Source organism: Thalassophryne amazonica, chromosome 10, assembly GCF_902500255.1.
Source record: "Thalassophryne amazonica chromosome 10, fThaAma1.1, whole genome shotgun sequence".
In the NCBI taxonomy this organism is placed as follows: Eukaryota; Metazoa; Chordata; class Actinopteri; order Batrachoidiformes; family Batrachoididae; genus Thalassophryne; species Thalassophryne amazonica.
In genome coordinates, this window is record NC_047112.1 from 91953557 (window position 1) to 91975396 (window position 21840).

General features: G+C 41.2%; 1 protein-coding gene across 4 annotated transcripts in view; it reads left to right on the forward strand.

The window, feature by feature from the left end:
• lnx1 (ligand of numb-protein X 1) overlaps nucleotides 1–21840 on the forward strand; it is a 111971-nt gene that overhangs the window by 19967 nt on the left and 70164 nt on the right. For all 4 annotated transcript variants that reach the window (XM_034180507.1, XM_034180509.1, XM_034180506.1 and 1 more), the window contains exon 3: nucleotides 5852–6363. In XM_034180507.1, the coding sequence (XP_034036398.1) occupies nucleotides 5954–6363 (410 nt within the window). In that variant the 5' untranslated portion in view covers nucleotides 5852–5953. The remainder of the gene's footprint in view (nucleotides 1–5851; nucleotides 6364–21840) is intronic.

Genomic DNA, 21840 nt, shown 5'->3' on the forward strand with positions numbered 1-21840 from the left:
CTAGAAGAAACAAAAGCATGAATCAGGGTCTCAGCATCAGCCATAGACAGGATGGGGCGGATCCTCGCTATATTTCGAAGATGGAAAAAAGCAGTCCTAGTAACATCCCTGATGTGGAGGTCAAAGGACAGCGTGGGATCAAAAATTACCCCAAGGTTCCTCATTTTGTCCGTATGATGTATGAAAATTCAGTAAGGTATATCTTATATATTATATTCCAATTCTAAGGTGGAATTATGCCAGTATACTAAGGTATATCTAAATATCTAAAAAGGAAGAGTAAAATAGAAGAGTAGAAAAGAGTAGAGTAGAGCCACTTAGGTGCCTGTTCTTGAGAACCAGGGATGGTAGGTTTATGTACAGTAGTGTTCAGAATAATAGTAGTGCTATGTGACTAAAAAGATTAATCCAGGTTTTGAGTATATTTCTTATTGTTACATGGGAAACAAGGTACCAGTAGATTCAGTAGATTCTCACAAAACCAACAAGACCAAGCATTCATGATATGCACACTCTTAAGGCTATGAAATTGGGCTATTAGTAAAAAGAAGCAGAAAATTACTATTGAATTAACCAAATCCGTACGGAGGCAGTAGGCTATTCACCACATACTATGGAATTAAATTGTAGGTATCAGATCTTGAAGATTGTGATACACATATATAAATTAGAATGAAGTTGAAATTTAAAAAACTGGTAATCAAGTGTGTAGTGAATATATTCCTCTATCAGTGTTTCACACCTTGTGTGACTTTTCACTAACTCTGATGTGGGGAGGCTGACAGACTTGCATGCACAATGCAGTTTCTCACTTGAACTTTATTTCCAAACTTCAGCAACACAGACACTCCACAGCTTCAGCCTGATAACTAGCTGTAACTTTGAGGCAAGTAAACACTTGTACAACTGACCGCTGCAGGCTGGACATGCTCATGCATCGCCGACGCCGAAAAACACCTGCCGCTCCGGTCCCGCTCATAAAAAAGACCCCCCACACACACACACACACACACACACACACACTGCTTTATTGTCAACTCTCTTTATCGTTACACTCCTAGAGACGTGCGTTGAACGTACTCCCTCCCTCCTCTTGCTACTGCCTCCGTACGTTTTCACAAACAGGGCTGTGAAATGAAAATTGTGAAATCTGAGGAAAATTTGCAGGGGGTCTTGGGGGGGTGTTGCAGCGTCCAGGAGCTGGGGTCTAGAGCCCTGTGGGGCCCCTGAATTAAATTTTTATCTAATGATACTTTTTCAGCATCTCCTGGAAGAACAAATCTCAAAATTAGTGCATATTTAAATGATCCTATATTCAACCTTTTTATTTGACCTGTCAATGATGATGTTGAAATAACAGAATACGACGTGGAAGTAGGACCTGGAATGATTTTCCTTTTAACTGTAAACCAAATTATGCATTAACTCAGAACAGATAAACTACATGAAATTCATGAAGACTGAAAAGACTGTTACAGCATTTCAAAAACCACAGCTAAAGCTTGTAAAATATTTGGAAAATCATGGTAAAATATCAATAACATACCTTATAGTAAAAAAGTCACTTATATTCTTGTGTAAATTCATGCAGCCTAAATCCATTCAAAGCCACAGTCTTTTTTTACAATGAAATAAAGTCTAGATTAGTGAAGAAAAGTCACATAATCTTGTCTAAAATCCCGTTTGAACAGCAGAATGTTTATTTTCCAGGGAGAGAAAAATTCTTACCGTGTTTCCTGAGGGCCCAGTTCACTTTTCCCGTTTCTTTTATCTTTCAGGTGTGTTGATGAAGCCAGTGACAATTCCACAGATTCTTGTCCTTATAAGACTTTTTCAAACAGTCTTTCTCGCCATCTTCTCTCTGTGCGACATCTCTCCGTGACACAGACATGCTGCACAAATCTTCTTTTAAAAACTTCAAAGCTCTAAAAGTTCGGGATAGCCACATGCTAAGTTTAGCTTAAGCGCCGCACAGGAGCCACACAGCGTCGCCGCAGCAACCAACCAGTCCTGCTTTATGACAACTGTCGTAACAGCTACACTTTGAGTGGCATTTTTCCTGGTGGGTCCGCAGTTTTCACAGCCCTGTACAAAAACGTAGTGGCCGTGGCATCCGCGGAAAACGTACGGCGAAAAAAAACGCACAGTGGGTTGTGACCGGGGCTTAACAAACACATTCCATTACATGACACATGGTCACTGAACACCGAAAATGTACAAATTTACAAAATTTGTGCATTAGTCATTATGAGCATGCGCTAAAACACCACCTGTGGCAATTATGTATTTTCAATCCAGAATATTCACTATTGTACATTTACACATAATTGAGGTGCACCCTATAAGTTTGATGTGAAGTTTTCTCTTCGTTCATAATATTCACATTTTCTTGTCAATTCAATAGTGAATATGAAATTACTTGAACAAAGCGGAATTCTGTTTTTACAGTGCAGTAATACTAGCATCTGCTGTTGACGCTACAAACTCAAAACTATTATGTTCAAACTGCTTTTTTAACAATCCTGTGAATCACTAAACTAGTATTTAGTTGTACGAGGTCTGTCAATAAAGTATAGGTCCTTTTTATTTTTTTCAAAAACTATATGGATTTCATTCATATGTTTTTACGTCAGACATGCTTGAACCCTCGTGCGCATGCGTGACTTTTTCCACGCCTGTCGGTGACGCCTGTGAGCACTCCTTGTGGGAGGAGTCGTCCAGCCCCTCGTCGGAATTCCTTTGTCTGAGAAGTTGCTGAGAGACTGGCGCTTTGTTTGATCAAAATTTTTTCTAAACCTGTGAGACACATCGAAGTGGACACGGTTCGAAAAATTAAGCTGGTTTTCAGTGAAAATTTTAACGGCTGATGAGAGATTTTGAGGTGATACTGTCGCTTTAAGGACTTCCCACGGTGCGAGATGTCGCACAGCGCTCTCAGGCGCCATCGTCAGCCTGCTTCAAGCTGAAAACCTCCACATTTCAGGCTCTCTTGATCCAGGACGTCGTGAGAGAACAGAGAAGTTTCAGAAGAAGTCGGTTTCAGCATTTTATCTGGATATTCCACTGTTAAAGGAGATTTTTTTAATGAAAGACGTCCAGACGGATTGCAGCGTCGGCTCACAGCCGCCGCGACGCTCCGCCACAGGAAAAACACCTCTGTTGGAAGCCTTAAGGACAAGTTGAAACATGTCCAGCTGTTAAACAATTTCTCATATACTCACTCCACTGAAAGCCATCAAAAGCCGCCTGGATTTTACAAATGGTTATCAACACGGAGGTGTTTTTCCTGTGCCGCCGCACCGCGCCGGCTGCGTCCCGACGAGCGGACCCGTCTGCACGTCTTTCATTAAAAAAATCTCCTTTAACAGTGGAATATCCGGATAAAATGCTGAAACCGACTTCTTCTGAAACTTCTCTGTTCTCTCACGACGTCCTGGATCAATAGAGCCTGAAATGTGGAGGTTTTCAGCTTGAAACAGGCTGACGACGGCGCCTGGGACTGCTGCGCGACGTCTCGCTCCGTGGGAAGTCCTTAAAGCGACAGTATCACCTCAAAATCTCTCATCAGCTGTTAAAATTTTCACTGAAAACCAGCTTAATTTTTCGAACTGTATCCACTTCGATGTGTCTCACAGGTTTAGAAAAAATTTTGATCAAACAAAGCGCCAGTCTCTCAGCAACTTCTCAGACAAAGGAATTCTGACGAGGGGCTGGACGACTCCTCCCACAAGGAGTGCTCACAGGCGAATGACGTCACCGACAGGCGTGGAAAAACTCACGCATGCGCACGAGGGTTCAAGCATGTCTGACGTAAAAACATATGAATGAAATCCATATAGTTTTTGAAAAAAATAAAAAAGACCTATACTTTATTGACAGACCTCGTATAACCACAGTTTTTCATGATTTTTTCACATCTGCGAGGCATTAATTTTGTTGGTTTGGAACCAAGATTTTGCTCGTTTACTAGTGTGCCTGGGGTCATTGTCTTGTTGAAACACCCATTTCAAGGGCATGTCCTCTTCAGCATAAGGCAACATGACCTTTTCAAGTATTTTGATATATCCAAACTGATCCATGATACCTGGTATGCGATATATAGCCCCAACACCATAGTAGGAGAAACATGCCCATATCATGATGCTTGCACCACCATGCTTCACTGTCTTCACTGTGAACTGTGGCTTGAATTCAGAGTTTGGGGGTCGTCTCACAAACTGTCTGCAGCCCTTGGACCCAAAAAGAACAATTTTACTCCCATCAGTCCACAAAATATTCCTCCATTTCTCTTTAGGCCAGTTGATGTGTTCTTTGGCAAATTGTAACCTCTTCTGCACGTCTTTTATTTAACAGAGGGACTTTGCGGGGGATTCTTGCAAATAAATTAGCTTCACACAGGCGTCTTCTAACTGTCACAGCACTTACAGGTAACTCCAGACTGTCTTTGATCATCCTGGAGCTGATCAATGGTGAGCCTTTGCCATTCTGGTTATTCTTCTATCCATTTTGATGGTTGTTTTCTGTTTTCTTCCACGTGTCTCTGGTTTTTTGTCCATTTTAAAGCATTGGAGATCATTGCAGATGAACAGCCTATATTTTTTTTTGCACCTGCGTATAGGTTTTCCCCTCTCCAATCAACTTTTTAATCAAACTACGCTGTTCTTCTGAACAATGTCTTGAACGTCCCATTTTCCTCAGGCTTTCAAAGAGAAACGCATGTTCAACAGGTGCTGGCTTCATCCTTAAATAGGGGACACCTGATTCACACCTGTTTGTTCCACAAAATTGATAAACTCACTGACTGAATACCACATTACTATTATTGTGAACACCCCCTTTTCTACTTCTTTTTACTAATAGCCCAATTTCATAGCCTTAAGCGTGTGCATATCATGAATGATTGGTCTTGTTGGATTTGTGAGAATCTATTGAATCTACTGGTACCTTGTTTCCCATGCAACAATAAGAAATATACTCAAAACCTGGATTAATCTTTTTAGTCACATAGCACTACTATTATTCTGAACACTACTGTATAAGGGACAGGGTAAAAGATGCGCTGACGCGGTGCACAGCCGTCTGACTGGGCTGTTATAGCCATGATAACATAATATTACAGATAGAACTTCTAAATCATGAAGTAAACTGACAATGCGTATTACAGCTGTGACAGGCTGTTCAGCTGTACGTGTAGATCCACAGCTGTGTGACGCAGCAATGCACTGTGTTGTCGATATGACTGCGCAATGTTCACATCTACTTAAAAAAAATTACTGTGTGCCACAGAATTTGCAAATTACAATATTTGCTTTGCGCACCCCAAATGCACGGGGGGTGCAGTCTGGGACATGCTGGTCAGGCATGTCTAACTGCTGGGTGCAGTTAGACATGCCTGACCACCGCGACTTTCCCTCGAATGGGATCAGACTGTTTTGAATGCTGTTTTGATGCTGTATGAATATTTAGAGCGCAGTTAGGTTGCAGTTAGACTCCACCTCAACTGCCATATGATATTTTTCCACCTCGACTGTTTTGCACATGTGCAAAACATTTGGGGAGGCCACAGGAAGTTGGCCAACTGTTTAGACTGCTCTCAGACTGCTGTCCGATGTCCTCGAATACATCATGACACCTCCAGAATGTGGGTCAAATTTTCATTTGACGCCATTCGGCCTCATCCAGCCTTTAGTGTGACGGGGGTATGAATGTTTCTGCTTCTATGAGACAAATTCTAAGTTATTTAAAATTACTTCTTTACTCTATGATAGAAGAAACAAACAAAAAGTGCACATCACACGCCACTGATGTTTGCTGATGTTGATATTCTACATGTTTCGTTCTCCTCATTTAGCTGCTGACAGATCTGCGCTGCTGATGTGCTCCTCACCAGAACTTGAAGGACTTCCATAGTCTCCCCCACCGTGGACATTACAGTGGACAGCCTGACGTTGCAATGGCCGAAGCATCACCACCGACTCTTTCTCCATCTGACTGCCTGCCAGAGCCTCCCCCTCCTGACCTGTGTGCCTCGTGTGGCCACAGACACCTGCTGGAGGAAAACCATGAATACGATTACAAAGATGAGGTGGACGATGATCTCACATGCCACATCTGCCTGCAGCCGCTGATCAGGCCCCTGGACACACCCTGTGGACACACCTACTGCCAGGAGTGTCTCACCAGCTTTCTGCTGGAGAGCGACTTCTGCCCTGTGTGTCGAATGCCCCTCATGCTGCAGAGCTGCAGGAAGCCCAGCCTGCTGGTGCACAAGCTGCTGGACAAGCTGATGGTGGCTTGTCCGTTCACCGATCACTGTACAGACATGATGCAGCGCAGTCAGCTCGAAGATCACATCAAGAGCAGGTAGGCCATTTGAAAACTGCACAAAATGTGCCAGCTGTGCTGGAACAGAGAATAAAGTGATGAAGCCTTCATGAATGTGGAGCAACCTCACATTTGCACCTGCTTAAGCGAATGAGCAGCGTCTGTTTATAACAAGTGTTGTATTTATCTCTTTCTGCAGAGCATTTCTATCGAGTAGCGGCTCATACCTTTAAGTGTGAATTTACCAAACTGTTGCAAACACAAGGCTAAATTCCGTTACCCTCCAAGTAACACAAACTGAAGTTACAAATGGAAACAGATGTATTTGGATCAACCTCACAAATATTGCAAAAACATTTTTTTATGCTCACAAGTTGTTTTTTCAGGATTTCACATTCAAGAAAAGCCTTATTTCAAAAATGTGTAAAAAAAAAACAAACACCTTTCTTGCTATTACAGGTCACATGATGTACAGAAAACACCACATGACATTCTAAAATACATGATACGGTACCCGTGGTTGTAAGACACCATGAACTTGTGAAACGATGTAAGAGATGATATTACAAATCAAAAAGACAGCAAAATCTTAATATTTAGCAGGACCTACCCTGATGCAGCCTGGTGGCTTAGTGGTTAGCACTATTGCCTCACAGCAAGAAGATCATGGGATCGATTCCCACCTGTGGCCTTTCCGTGTGGAGTTTGCATGTTCTCCAAACAGGTTAGTTAAATTTGGAAGTTTTTTTCATTTAACCTTTATTTAATCAGGTTAGCCCCATTGAGATCAAGATCTCTTTTGCAAAAGAGACCTGGGCAATTATAAAGCTTCCAATTCGCCTAACTTGCATGTCTTTAAATGTGGGAGGAAACCAAAGCACCTGGAGGAAACCCACGCAAACACGGGGAGAACATGCAAACTCCACACAGAAAGGCCACAGGTGGGAATCAATCCCATGACCTTCTTGCTGTGAGGCAACAGTGCTAAACACTAAGCCACCGTGCTGCTTTTAAATTGTCCATAGGTGTGCGAGAATGTATGTGTTTCTCTCTAGGCGTCCTGTCCAGGGTGTACCCTCATGCCCTATGACTGCTGAGATAGGCTCCAGCCCCCTGTGACACTTAATTGGAGTAAGCGGTTGAAGATGAGTGAGTGAGTGAGTGAGTGAGTGAGTGAGTGATGACCTACCCTTCCGTCACCGTTACTACTGGAATTACAGTTCTCTCAAAACCTCATTAGAATAGCAGTTCTCACGAGAGGACAAAACCCAGCAGCTGCATTTTATAACTCTGTGGAAACGTTGCAATTTCACAACTATTTTTCTTCAATATTCTAAAATATGACTAAACCTTTGTGCAATTCTGTAATTGAAATCCAGAATGTTCCATTCAGTGAATGCAACATTGCATCGCTCATTCTTCAATATCTATACCCGCTTACGCAAATTAAGGCTCATACAGGGCTGGAGCCAGCAGTCAAAAGGCAAAAGGTGTTAGATCCTTGACAGGACGCCAGTCGATCACAGGGCTCCATATAGACAGAAAAACACAAACACCCCTACAGTCATTTTAGAGTCATCAATTCTCCAAACCTGCGTGTCTTTGGAAGCGGGAGGAAACTGGAGCACCAGAAGAGAATCCACACAAACACCAGGGAGATCATGTAAACTCCACACACACAGGACCAGGTGGGAAACCATCAGGAGCTTTTTGCTGTGAGGCCAACGTGCTAAGACATCCTGCGCCCTTCAGTCTTTCAACTCGTGCAAATACTCTTACCACTGCACAAATGCAATACATTCATTATTATTTCTATACTATCAGCAGCTGCCATCTTGGAGTAAAAGTGCAATGCACAATAAAGCATAAACAAAATTGGCTAGAGTCATTTTTACAATGCATCGTTGATCCAAATGTTACTGCAGTGATGATGCCACATTTCTTTGCAATTGTCATTTGCCTGACGATGATGTGGGCGACCCTGACACTGCAGTTTAGCTGCCAAGCTAGCTAACAAGCTGGTATTAGCTATTTACTAACATCATTTCTCCTCATTTCTGCTTTGCCTGTCAAACAGAAAGATATTTCATCTCCTTATGCTTCATTCATACATTGATAGTATGAAAACAGTCATGCTGCTATTATAGCAGAATGGTTGTCATCTGCTGCAGCAGACAGTTGATGGTGGCAAGAAAAGTGGAAAGTATGTAGTATTAGCTAGATAGGCAATAAATTACTTAAGTAGAAAATGTAACAGTGTCTTAGAACTTTACACAATGTTATATAAAAACAGGAAGCACTGCCTCAAGTGTCTGTTAATTGTGTATATTTGTACAGCAACATTAAAATGTCCTCTCTGGGTCGATTGTTCAAGTGGAAGAGTTTAAGTATCTTGGGGTCTTGTTTATGAGTCAGACTGGGGCTGCGGCTGATGTTTTATGGACGCTGTATCAGACTATTTTGGCAAAGAAAGAGCTGAGTCAGAAAGCCCAACAGTTCATTTACCACTTGATTTATGGTACGATCGTCACCTATGGTTATGAACTTTGGGTTATGACCGAAGGAACTAGGTCATGGATACAAGCTGCAGAATTGAGATTCCTAGGGTGGGTGTCTGAGTTGACATTCAGGTTCAGGCATCTGGCGAGGATGCCCCTGGTCATCGCCATAGCCGTAGCATCGTCCAAGCACATCCAGCTAGGAGGAGGCCCCTGGAAAGACCCAGGACATGTTGCAAGGATTACATCTCCCAGCTGGTTTGGGATTGCCTTGGAATTTGGCCAAGGACAGGGAAGTGTTCGATGAACTGCTTGATTTTTTGCCGCCACGAACAAGACCCAGATAAGCGTCAGAAAATGAACTTCCAGAACTGTCCACTGGCATTGCACACCTCTAGATGTCTTGCTCAGTAGTTTCCAAGCAGCAACGTTCGATGGCCTTGCATGAGACCTTCCTGTAAGAAGAAAAAGTTGTAGTTTCTTGACTGGCTGCTTGAGGTAGCTCCAAAACAGAGCACATTCCCATAGAAGTCCATGTTAAAATGTCCAACTTTAACGCAGAAATCAACATGTTTACAGCCTGGTATAAAAACGGCTTTGGTCTCTATAGGTAGTTACCTCCTCTATGACAGCTGCATGGGGGTGAATTTTCTTTTCTAACTTCTCAATTTAAGATGTTTTAAATCATAAAGTGCTGTAAAAGTACGGTTGTGGTCAATTTGAGGGACAGCGACTCAGCCGAGTGTCTCTGCCTCTCGAAGCATCTTTAGCTCAGAAGCCATGCGTTGTGGCTGCTCGTTGTTTGAGGGTGTGTCTGTCATTTGGACTATTTTATTACAAACACCTGGAATATTCTGGCTTGATGTGCAGTCCTAACAAATTTTCTAAGATGTTTCTGCTGCAATATTCTCACTGAATGAAACTTGTCTTATTTAATATTGTACACTAATGACGTTAGCACTTTTAGCAACTGTCAGTAGCCTGATCCATTAAGCCCCCTTAATGCATGATTACTGAGAAAATCAGCGGCTCATACGTTTTAATGTCCACACTGAAGTACATCCTGAGGTGAACCACCGAGTAGTCATCGAAAATATGATTTAATAAACACCTGAACCAAGGTTAGCCTGTTAGCTTAGGCAGTTCGGACTTGAAGAGAGGGTGATATTGAAGCTTCTTTCATCACCCATGGAGCCACCCACACTCCACCTCTTTATGCATTAATGAGTTCATCATGTCACTGCTGTCAACATGGCGACACCCAGAACATGGCCCAGACATGGGCTTCATATCGGGTGTTCCGGGGCTCTATTGTCGCTCATGCTTGGTCCAGTCTATATACAGTCTATGGTAGTTTCCATCTTCACATTTTGCTTTGATTGATCATAGATGTTTAAGAGAAGGAAACATAAGACATCTTCGCTCTGGTTATTCTCCACTGTAGGAATCCCAAAGGTTACCTCAGCAACGGTGAAGGTTTGGAATGTAACTGGACAAAGGATTAAAAAGTAAAAAAGACACAAATCATTGAGAAAAGGTGAACGAAAGATCCTGCAATTTCCCATCACCGAAAAACCTGCGTATCAAGAAAATGCAAACAGAATTTATATTAAATTCGTTGACGTCTGCAAAGATGTCAATGAATGAAATGATTGAATGAAAAGAATAAAACAAAAGCGAAACTAACGAAAGAAAATTAAGTGAATATCAAACTCGGCACTTTAAACAAAACCTAAACGAAACATTCATGATGACATGACCGAAAGCAGGTAGAAAACCGAGTGCAGTCAGCCTTGTCCTCATTTCTGCAGCACTTGCAGGTGGGAGGTTTTGTTTGTCTTCACAACAACAGGTTTCATATGTCTTCTCATGTGTGTCTGTACCTTGTTGTACACTTTATCTGTAATAGTACTTGTGATAGTCCTGACAAGTACCTTTGACGAGTCCATGGGATCAGCCATGGGGAACTCTCCGTATCTGACGAAGGCTACCGAAGACACGCACACGAACATTATTGGTTCTGTATGAAATCGCTGCTTTTCATCCCAAAAATGAATGATTCATTAGCGATACCAGGATGTTTCATTCAGCTCGTCGAAGCTTTAGTTATTGATTCTTTCAGATATAGTTGCGTTCATCAATCTTCATTCAATACATCGGCCAAACGAAATGCTAACATTACAAAAACTAAGCAAACAATAAGAAACCATCAAGGACAAAAGCAAAACGAAATATGGAGGAAGTCGGCGGCAGTCGTTCAAATTTTTCTGTTGTGTGTGTGTGGGGGGTTTGGCTGGACAAGGTTGGGTTCTTTTGTGTTTATTTTCCTTCCCAGGTGATTTGGGGCTGTTCTCTGAGGAAAATGTGCTGCAGAAGAGTCTCTCTCCTCTGTTACGATCATTGGCTGCACCTGTTGCATTCTCGTGCGGCTCTCTATTAGGACAATCCATGACACCTGTGATGTTCACGTGCAGATCTGAGGACTTCCAGCTGGTACCATTGTAGTGATGAAGAACTACATTTAAACCAGCAGTGAGTTGGATAAGATTGCCGGAGAATACGACCTTGTGACGACCGTGTGGGCACGCTGAGGGCCGTTTCAGAGTCTGACATCGCGCCTGTGAAGGAGGACGAGGGTGAGAGGCAAACGTTGTCAGCATACGACAGAGGTGAATATTCTGAAAAGTTTATCCGTGAATGTAAATTGGCGTTTATACGCAGCTATAAGTAATTATTGGTGAAAATTGTTTGGCGTGCTCCTCACGGCAGTGGCGTGCGGATTAATGATCCTCCACTAGCTGTGAGCAGCAGCCTCTTTGAACTAAGTTTGAAACCAGACCTAAACGTGTAGCTGATAAGTTTGCCTCTAAACAATATTTCGTAGTAATAAGTGTTGAATAATCTCATCTCTGTTCCTCCTTCGCAGAGTACAGTCTGGGAAAGTCACCTGGGGGGGGTGTTGGCGGAACTCCTGAGTCCTGAACGTTCGGACTCCGACTGTTGAGACGCTGAGAGAGCGCGCCGCCTTTTCACCTCACCAGAACTTAAATTATTTAGTTTTTCATGTATAGCACAAAGGGAGAAAAATAAATGTGTTTTCTTTTTGGAACTGCTTCTGATTATTTCATGCTGGGTTCAGTCAGATACTGGACCGCTCCTCAATCCGCGTCTTATCCATAACATTTTCAACAGATTAAAAATTATGATGAAGCGCCAGCTGTCAGAACAAAGCTGAATGAAGGTTAAACGATGCCTCTGGAAAGTCAACAAAAGTCCATATTTCTTGTTTTGTTTGGTCTTTGCTGTCCTTCATTGGTCCCATGTGACCACGGCTTTAACGACACAAAACCTAAAGCATGAACCAGTGTGTTCCAAAAGTCTGTGAACAGCTACACGTGGGAAAAGCAGTTGTGTCTTAGAGCATTTTCAGGCATTTAACTGTGTGTTTGTCATTACAGAAATTAAGAGACTGCATGTATGTAATCAGCAAGCAATTAACTCATTGAAGAAGCACACATTTTTTCTTTCCCCGATTGGCTCTGACTTAAAAACTACCAAGTCTTACTGTAAACATGCATTCCTGAAGTTCCCTGTCCTCTTTATGGCACTTTGTCTTTTACACACAGCTCCAAACCCAAATGGGGGGGAGGATGAGCCTTCCTGTCCCTCCAGTTTTCATCTTAACTTGACCCAGCTCCTCTGTTTATACGCGGTTTAAAGCCTGTACTTTGGTTTGCTTGGTTTGCTCTCAGCCAGGGTCTGTTTTCATTAATGCTCATTATCACTGTCGTAGCCTGAAGGCTTCTGGGATAATGAGTGTAATCTTGCCACACATAACATGCAGCCAGCACACATTCACAAAAACTGCAGAAAACTAGAAATTCCTGCAGCATTTCCTCTCCATCGGAGAGTTGACGCTATGACGAGGTGTGGAGCGGTAAAAGTGTCTCCCTGAGTTATCTGTGAAGGCGCTCTGTGCACGGAGAAAACCGAGGATGTGAAAGGTGTCAATGAAACACCCATTCTATTCCAACACGTTTCCTCTGTGCGCCGCTGTGACACGGTCCAGTGAGTTCACGTACTGCTTGTACTGTGTGATACTATGGAAGTAAATGTGTGCCATCAGAGTTTGAATTTGATTTTTTAAGGTTGAATTTTGTTAGCATCAAAATAAGAGTTTGAAGTTGAATTTCCAAGATTGAATTTCTTTAGCATCAAAATATTCAGCCTCAAAAAATTCAACCTAAAAAAAAAAAAATCAACCTTAAAAATTTTACCTAAAAAAATTCAACCTCAAAAATTCAACAACAACAAAAAACAACCTAAAAATTTTAACCTCAAAAGTATCCAACCTCAAAAAATAGAAAAGCTAGGGAGAAGCAATCAAAACCTGTCTCAGTTGTCCAGCGTTCAGCCAATCATGTTTTGCTCCATTTGTCATGTGACACAGAGACTAAATGTAAAGAAGAAGAAAAAGAAGAAGAAGAAGACGTGATACATTGCTGAACGTTGGACGACTGACACAGGGATTGATTTCTTCTCCCTGCTTTTCTATTCCCAAATCCCAAGTTGCTGTCAGTGTGGAGGTCAGGTCCATTGAACAGCAGCTTCTGGCATAGATGTCCTTGGTTTCAAATGCTTATAATATCAAAAGTTACATGAATAATTTTACAATTTTGAAGAAGAAGAATCTGCAAAGGAGAAAAAAACTTGAGTTTCTGCAACTGTAGATACCAAAATTGTAAAATGATTCATGTAACTTTTGATATTGTAAATATTTGACACCAAGGAGTGTTTTTGTGTTCACCCTGTACTTGAAGCTTTGTTCTATAGAAATAACTGTCCATTTGTCTTTCAGTTTTTAAGCTCCCCCACTGAAGTATTGTGTTCATGTGTGTGTATGTGTGCGAGAGAGGGGGTAAGATAACTCCAAAAAAAGGCTGGATGGATTTACTTCAAACCAGGTGGGAATATTACAGTATTTTCTGGAGTATAGGTCGCGCCAGTCAAAAAATGCCTCTTGAAGAGGAAAAACAAAAAACAGATATAATTCACACCAGACTAAAAGACTTACTTTTTATCTGTATTATCAGTTCTCACTCACTTTCAACTGCTTACTCCAATTGAGGGTCATGGGGGTGGTGGTGGGGGGCATTCCAGCAGTCATAGGGCGTGATGCAGGTTACGCCCTAGACCGGACGCCAGACCCACACAGACACGGGGAGAACACGCAAACTCCACACAGGTGGGAATCGATCCCATGACCTTCTTGTTGTGAGGTAACAGTGCTAACCACTAAGCCACCGTGCTGCTCACTGTTATCAGTTCTTTAATTTGGAATATTTGTGCTTTGCTATAGTGCACTTTTATTATTTGTTGGCATTCTTTTGTTATTGGACTGGGAAAGTCCTACATAAAATGCCATAATAATTGCTAATAACGAATGCATGATTTTTTTTTCAGTATATAGGACACAGCAGAAGATTAGTCACTGGCCCTCCCAAACTATTAAAAAAAATGTGACTTAAAGGGGAAGGCGGGGCACAGTGGATCAGAAATGTTGTTTTGTGGTCATTCTATTGTGAATTTAATACAGCAAGTTATTGTTTATAAGGCTGTGTTAATTATGTCTCCCCAAGTGTAAATTACAAGTGTTTAAAATCAATTTTAAAATGTTTGATTCACTGTACCCTGGACACTAATTCACGGGGCACAGTGAATCGGTGTCCAGGGCACAGTGAATCAACTTAGAATATAATGAAAAAACACATGATTATAAAGATTTCTTCAATATTATTAAATCTATGCTGATGCATATACAAACTATAATCCAGCAAACCAGCTATGTAATGTGTGAGTGTCTTATATAGTGATATAAGTCCTTTAGAAACTATTATAAATACAACTGTCATAATTTCTGTTCAAATGTGAAAACAGTTGTTTATATACACAAATTATAGAAATAATTTGTGGAAAAATAAATGTATAAGCTTCAAGAAGTAATATTTGTCATCCACTTGATACTGGGGCTTAGTAAATCACTTTCTAGACTGATTTACTGTGCCCCGGGTGCATGAGACACACATGAGTCATGATAGTCTGGAGAAGACATAACACATACTCGTCAGTTGGACAGGGTAGTCTTCTAACTAATAACAATTTTTTGGGCCACCTTTTCTTTGTTGTGAAAAACTAAATACAAAGACACTGACAGCCACAAACTTTAGGAAAAAACTGACTTCACTTGCCACTTAGTTTTACCTTTAATGTATCCAAAAACAAAACACTCATTTATAAGGGGGATGTTGTTATGCATAAAGATATGGCATAACTGCTACAAATATATATGTAGTTTTGCAGATATAGCTGATTCACTGTTCCCTGTGATTCTCCGTGCCCCGGTTTCCCCTACTTAAGAAAATATTGATTTATTGATTTGTTTGGTATATATCAAAAACTAAGAAGCCTAAATGGATTAAACCTGGTGGAAATATTACTTGGAGAGATAGCTAGAACTGGTTAGATTTTGGAGTACAATGTCAATGTCAAGGAAAATGTGGTCCCAAAAACGTTTTTTGTATATCTCAACAGCCAAGAAGCATTGATGGGTGATCTAAAGCATATATTGATCAGTAAAATATTTGTGATTGATTGGTATGAATGACTTCAAAATGAAGTGAGACAGAAGGCGTATGTTGAAATTGTACATAGTCAAAAACACCATTTCAGACATGCAATACCAGTTTGGATTTTCTCATTCAAATGAAAGGTGAAGTGTGACCAAACATTTGACTAGTATGCGTATTGTATATTTACTTGTACATTTATATTGTGGTGTGCCGAGCACACGGGGTAGGCATCAGCCCAATATGCCTTTCATTTCATCTCTACCGGTCTGCCTGTTAACATCATATCTTGAAAGGACATGAGCAGATTCCAGTCAAATTTGGCCAACATATAGGACTTACGTCATTTGGTCATTTTTAATTCAATCTTTATCATGCCTCCCTCTGATGTTGATGCTGTATGTGCTTTGTTGAAACAGTGTCCCTACCTGATCTTCAGTTTAACCCTCTGGGGCCGACGCCGCTGTATACGACGGCTGGGACCAAGTTTTACTAAATTATAAATAACTATTTAATGATATGAGATAGAAACTTACTTTTTTGCTGAAAAGTTAACTCCGCAGACTTTCGATCATCACCATTGGCCATCTTTGTACTCCTCATAGAAGCTGTGTGATGATGTGCGCAATGTGAGTGTCCAATCAGAACTGGTTCACCGTCACATGGTTTTCCAAAATCCAATCATAGGGCAGATTTACCTCACGTGATAAACCAAAGAACACTTTCAGGAGTGATAGCTTACTAGTTGGCCCATTTGAATAAGCCCTTAACTCCTCCAGTGCGCCCTGCGCCATTACGCACAGCGAAAATGAAAGCAGACGGGCAGCCTCGTATGACAATCCCACGTGCTCAAACAAAGAGTGTGTAACTATCAGGATTGCTCCATTAGTTTGCATTTGAATGTTACTGGATTACTCTGTGGCTCTCTCCCTCTGGCGTAAAGCATTGTTTATCATATCAATGGGGTGAGGGAGAGGGTCCGTTCCACAGACTGGAGCATAAACGCATAGACCATTTTTTGTATACTGTTCAAAATGTGCATTTCTGTTTATTGTTTGAACTTTTTTGTTGTACAGTCTTTCACACAAGACCTCAAATTACCTTCATAAAGTGTCAAAACAGTTGTTTATTATAGTTTGCTGTGTGTTTTGAATAAATGTGTGTGGAAAATTATTTCCGCTTTACTTTTTCCTTTGTTATTTCTGATTGTAAACCTTTTTACACTTATATAACACAACAAAAGCATATATATTATGAAAGAACAGGTTGTCCTGAAAAAAAAGACACATAAATCTTGACTGTGGGATACAGGGAGAGCTGTTAACAGCAATAATAAAACATTTATGCCAGGCGAGTGAACTGTCCAAAAAATGCCCTCGGACACCAGAGGGTTAAGGATATATCATCAGAACAGTTCTCAGCATCTTTAGCACCTCTGAATTTTTAGTAATGAACTGAAAATATGTTCAGAAATAACTCCAAATGAAACAATTTTGTACGTATTTAATATTGTGTTTAGAAAAACTAAATCTTTCTTATACTGAAATACAAAATAGAGATCTTAAAGTGTTATAGCAGACTTTGGTGAATTGCATCATTTTTACAGCCAATGTTTGTCAGAGGATGGATATATTAACATTTCCAAGTCAATGAACATGTCTTGGACTTCATTTTTATCAATCATTAAGAAAATTGAACAGTATGGTACTGTCTTGGTAGACCGTTAGGAAAAAGTGAGGGACTGTGCAAGAAGAAGCCACCAAAAGACCCATGATAACTTTGAAGAATTCTGTGGAACTGATTGAAGACGTTGGGCAAATTAGAACTTTTGTCTATTTCATCAACGGTTGCACGGATTCATGGTGCAGTGGAACAGAAGGCTGCTCTTTCTGCTCACTTCCACATCATGGCATAATATTTTGAACCCACCTCTGAAGTTCCTGGCATTTCTTGCATGCCACTTAGTCTCTTGACTTGTGCACAAAAAGTGCTTCTACCTTCTCCATGCGGGTTGCAGCATGTTACCATCTTAAAAAATAAAGAAATAATAACCTGAAGAAGCAGGTGGGATGAGCCATCCTGTCAGTCTCAGTGCAAGTCCTTACATGACCAGTGATGCCGGTAACGCGTTACTCTAATCTGACCACTTTTTTTAGTAACGAGTAATCTAACGTGTTAATCTTTCCAAATCAGTAATCAGATTAAAGTTACTTCTTCATGTCACTGTGCGTTACTATTATTTTTCATTGTGGGTCGATAACAGCATTAAACTTGGTCTGTGGGCAGGAGGTCGGGGTTCGACTGAACTGCCCACTTTCAGTGAGCTGTGAGCTTTTAATCCGCGGTTTTTTGCAGCTGCTCGACTCGTCCTCACCTCTTAAAGCGCGGTGATCAGCACACCTGCACTGAGCTTTACAAAGACATTTTTATACTGTTTATCCTCCTTTATTTAGAATTCTGATCTGAGCCGCTCTGTATCGTCTCGTTAAAACAGCTGATCCTCCGCGACGCGTCAACAACTAACACTATTTTCCACTTAAATGCACCTAAACTCTCTTTCTGAGGACCACATGATGTGAAAACACAATAAAACTTTCTTACCTGTAAATCTGGTCACGTTTTCTGCATAAATAAATGTTATCCATTCTTTGTGCTCAAACGCCAAAGCAGGGGTGAATCCAGATGGAATGGGGGCGTGGGGCAGGGATGTGCCCCCCTCACAACACCCCTAGATTAAAGGTCCAGTTTTGAAGCCTTTTTTTACTACAACTACTAATACTACTTAAAATAATATTAATTTCGACAAGTAAAATATTTAGAGAGAATTTAAATGTTAGAAAAATGCTAGAATGAATTTAATAGTTACATTTATAAAGAATGTAGGTTCGAAATTGCAGGTTTTACTGTTACAGTGCTGTCAACAGTTAAATATGAGGTCAAGAAAGAGGTCTTTATTTTACTTTTTATAAAACAAGTATTTATTTTCATTGAAGTCAAGAAAGGGTGACTATAAAGTAAGTTTTGGCAAAACAGGTATCATTGTCATGTTGAGGTGGCAGAGGGTTGTTGTCGGCAGCTGGGGAAAGTAACTAAAAAAGTAACTAGTAATGTAACTTAGTTACTTTTCCAATTGAGTAATCAGTAAAGTAACTAAGTTACTTTTTCAAGGACGAATCAGTAATCAGTAATTGGATTACTTTTTCAAAGTAACTTTGGCAACACTGTACATGACCAAAGTCTGCAAATAATACTGATCATCAAATAGTTTTGGTTTTTGTTCATGACAGCAGTTGTTTATGAAATGGTAATTTATTTCTACCAAAAGCCACTATAGATAGTTGATGATCTGATGTCAGCTCTTACCAGATGGCACTGGTGTCTCACTCATTACGCTCCTGATCCACTGCCACATTCTGGGCTTCGGCCAAAGACAGTCTATTCTGCCATCCGTCTGTGTCAGCTGTCGCTGGTTTGTCATGTGTTATTGCTGTGGTTTGTTTTTTTTTTTTTTAATTGTTGTTGCATTAATAGTCAATCAATTTATATAGCGCCAAATCACAACAAACAGTTGCCCCAAGGCGCTTTATATTGTAAGGCAAGGCCATACAATAATTACGTAAAAACCCCAACGGTCAAAATGACCCCCTGTGAGCAAGCACTTGACGACAGTGGGAAGGAAAAACTCCCTTTTAACAGAAAGAAACCTCCAGCAGAACCAGGCTCAGCGAGAGGCAGTCTTCTGCTGGGACTAGTTGGGGCTGAGGGAGAGAACCAGGAAAAAGACATGCTGTGGAGGGGAGCAGAGATCAATCACTAATGATTAAATGCAGAGTGGTGCATACAGAGCAAAAAGAAAAAGAAACACTCAGTGCATCATGGGAACCCCCCCAGCAGTCTAAGTCTATAGCAGCATAACTAAGGGATGGTTCAGGGTCACCTGATCCAGCCCTAACTATAAGCTTTAGCAAAAAGGAAAGTTTTAAGCCTAATCTTAAAAGTAGAGAGGGTGTCTGTCTCCCTGATCTGAATTGGGAGCTGGTTCCACAGGAGAGGAGCCTGAAAGCTGAAGGCTCTGCCTCCCATTCTACTCTTACAAACCCTAGGAACTACAAGTAAGCCTGCAGTCTGAGAGCGAAGCGCTCTATTGGGGTGATATGGTACTATGAGGTCCCTAAGATAAGATGGGACCTGATTATTCAAAACCTTATAAGTAAGAAGAAGAATTTTAAATTCTATTCTAGAATTAACAGGAAGCCAATGAAGAGAGGCCAATATGGGTGAGATATGCTCTCTCCTTCTAGTCCCTGTCAGTACTCTAGCTGCAGCATTTTGAATTAACTGAAGGCTTTTCAGGGAACTTTTAGGACAACCTGATAATAATGAATTACAATAGTCCAGCCTAGAGGAAATAAATGCATGAATTAGTTTTTCAGCATCACTCTGAGACAAGACCTTTCTAATTTTAGAGATATTGCATAAATGCAAAAAAGCAGTCCTACATATTTGTTTAATATGCGCTTTGAATGACATATCCTGATCAAAAATGACTCCAAGATTTCTCACAGTATTACTAGAGGTCAGGGTAATGCCATCCAGAGTAAGGATCTGGTTAGACACCATGTTTCTAAGATTTGTGGGGCCAAGTACAATAACTTCAGTTTTATCTGAGTTTAAAAGCAGGAAATTAGAGGTCATCCATGTCTTTATGTCTGTAAGACAATCCTGCAGTTTAGCTAATTGGTGTGTGTCCTCTGGCTTCATGGATAGATAAAGCTGGGTATCATCTGCGTAACAATGAAAATTTAAGCAATGCCGTCTAATAATACTGCCTAAGGGAAGCATGTATAAAGTGAATAAAATTGGTCCTAGCACAGAACCTTGTGGAACTCCATAATTAACCTTAGTCTGTGAAGAAGATTCCCCATTTACATGAACAAATTGTAATCTATTAGATAAATATGATTCAAACCACCGCAGCGCAGTGCCTTTAATACCTATGGCATGCTCTAATCTCTGTAATAAAATTTTATGGTCAACAGTATCAAAAGCAGCACTGAGGTCTAACAGAACAAGCACAGAGATGAGTCCACTGTCTGAGGCCATAAGAAGATCATTTGTAACCTTCACTAATGCTGTTTCTGTACTATGACGAATTCTAAAACCTGACTGAAACTCTTCAAATAGACCATTCCTCTGCAGATGATCAGTTAGCTGTTTTACAACTACCCTTTCAAGAATTTTTGAGAGAAAAGGACTTTACAAGGACATTACCAGGAGTTCAGTCGTGCGGTGGTCAACACGCTTCCATAGCAAGCAGGTATTGGGTTGAGCCCCACCCATACAACCCACTCCCTGTCGACCTCTAGTTGCATCAGGGAGGGTATCAATCTACAGCAAATTGGACCAGACAAAAGACACAGTGTGATTATACTCATCCATTCATTCATTTTCTAAACCCGCTTATTCCAGTAGATGATTTTCAAGTTGCAATAGAGCAGCACCTACGTGCATGCTTGATGACATCACAGCTCTTTCCGGTTAGGTAGACACGGTTTCGTTCAACAAGAACTGTCAAAGAATTTTCTTGTGTGTGGTTGGACTTGTGTGGAGGTAGGAATTGCCTTTTGAATGCTTGAATAACGATGTCAGTCGCACAAAGAAATCAAATAATAGTGAAAACATGTTCATTGCACCCAGAATGTTGTTATTTTGGTCGTTGAACTTTCCTAGAAACGAATGTAAAGCCCAAGTCACACGGCAAAAATGAAGGACACCGAAGCCAAAACGAAACAAGAAATCTGAACTTAAGTTGACTTCCAGATGCATCATTTAACCCGCATCCAGCTTCGACCAGTCAGCTACTCCGTGAAGCATCATAACATCCGATTGGTCAGCCGCTCCATGAGGTGCCATAACATCCGATCGGTTGGCCGCTCTGTGAGGCATCCTAACATCCGATCAGTTAACCACTCCGTGAGGCATCATAACATCCAATCGGTTAACCGCTCCGTGAGGTGTCATAACATCCGATTGGTTAGCTGCTTTCTGAGGCATCATAACATCCAATCGGTTAACGGCTCTGTGGGGCATCATAACATCCGATCGGTTAACTGCTCCATGAGGCGTCATAACATCCGATCGGTTAGCCGCTCCATGAGGCGTCATAACATCCGATTGGTTAGCCGCTCCATGAGGCGTCATAACATCCGATCGGTTAGCCGCTCCGTGAGGCATCATAACATCCGATCGGTTAGCCGCTCCGTGAGGCATCATAACATCTGATCGGTTAGCCGCTCCGTGAGGCGTCATAACATCCGATCGGTTAGCCGCTCCGAGGGGCGTCATAGCATCCGATCGGTTAACCGTTCCATGAGGCATCATAACATCCGATC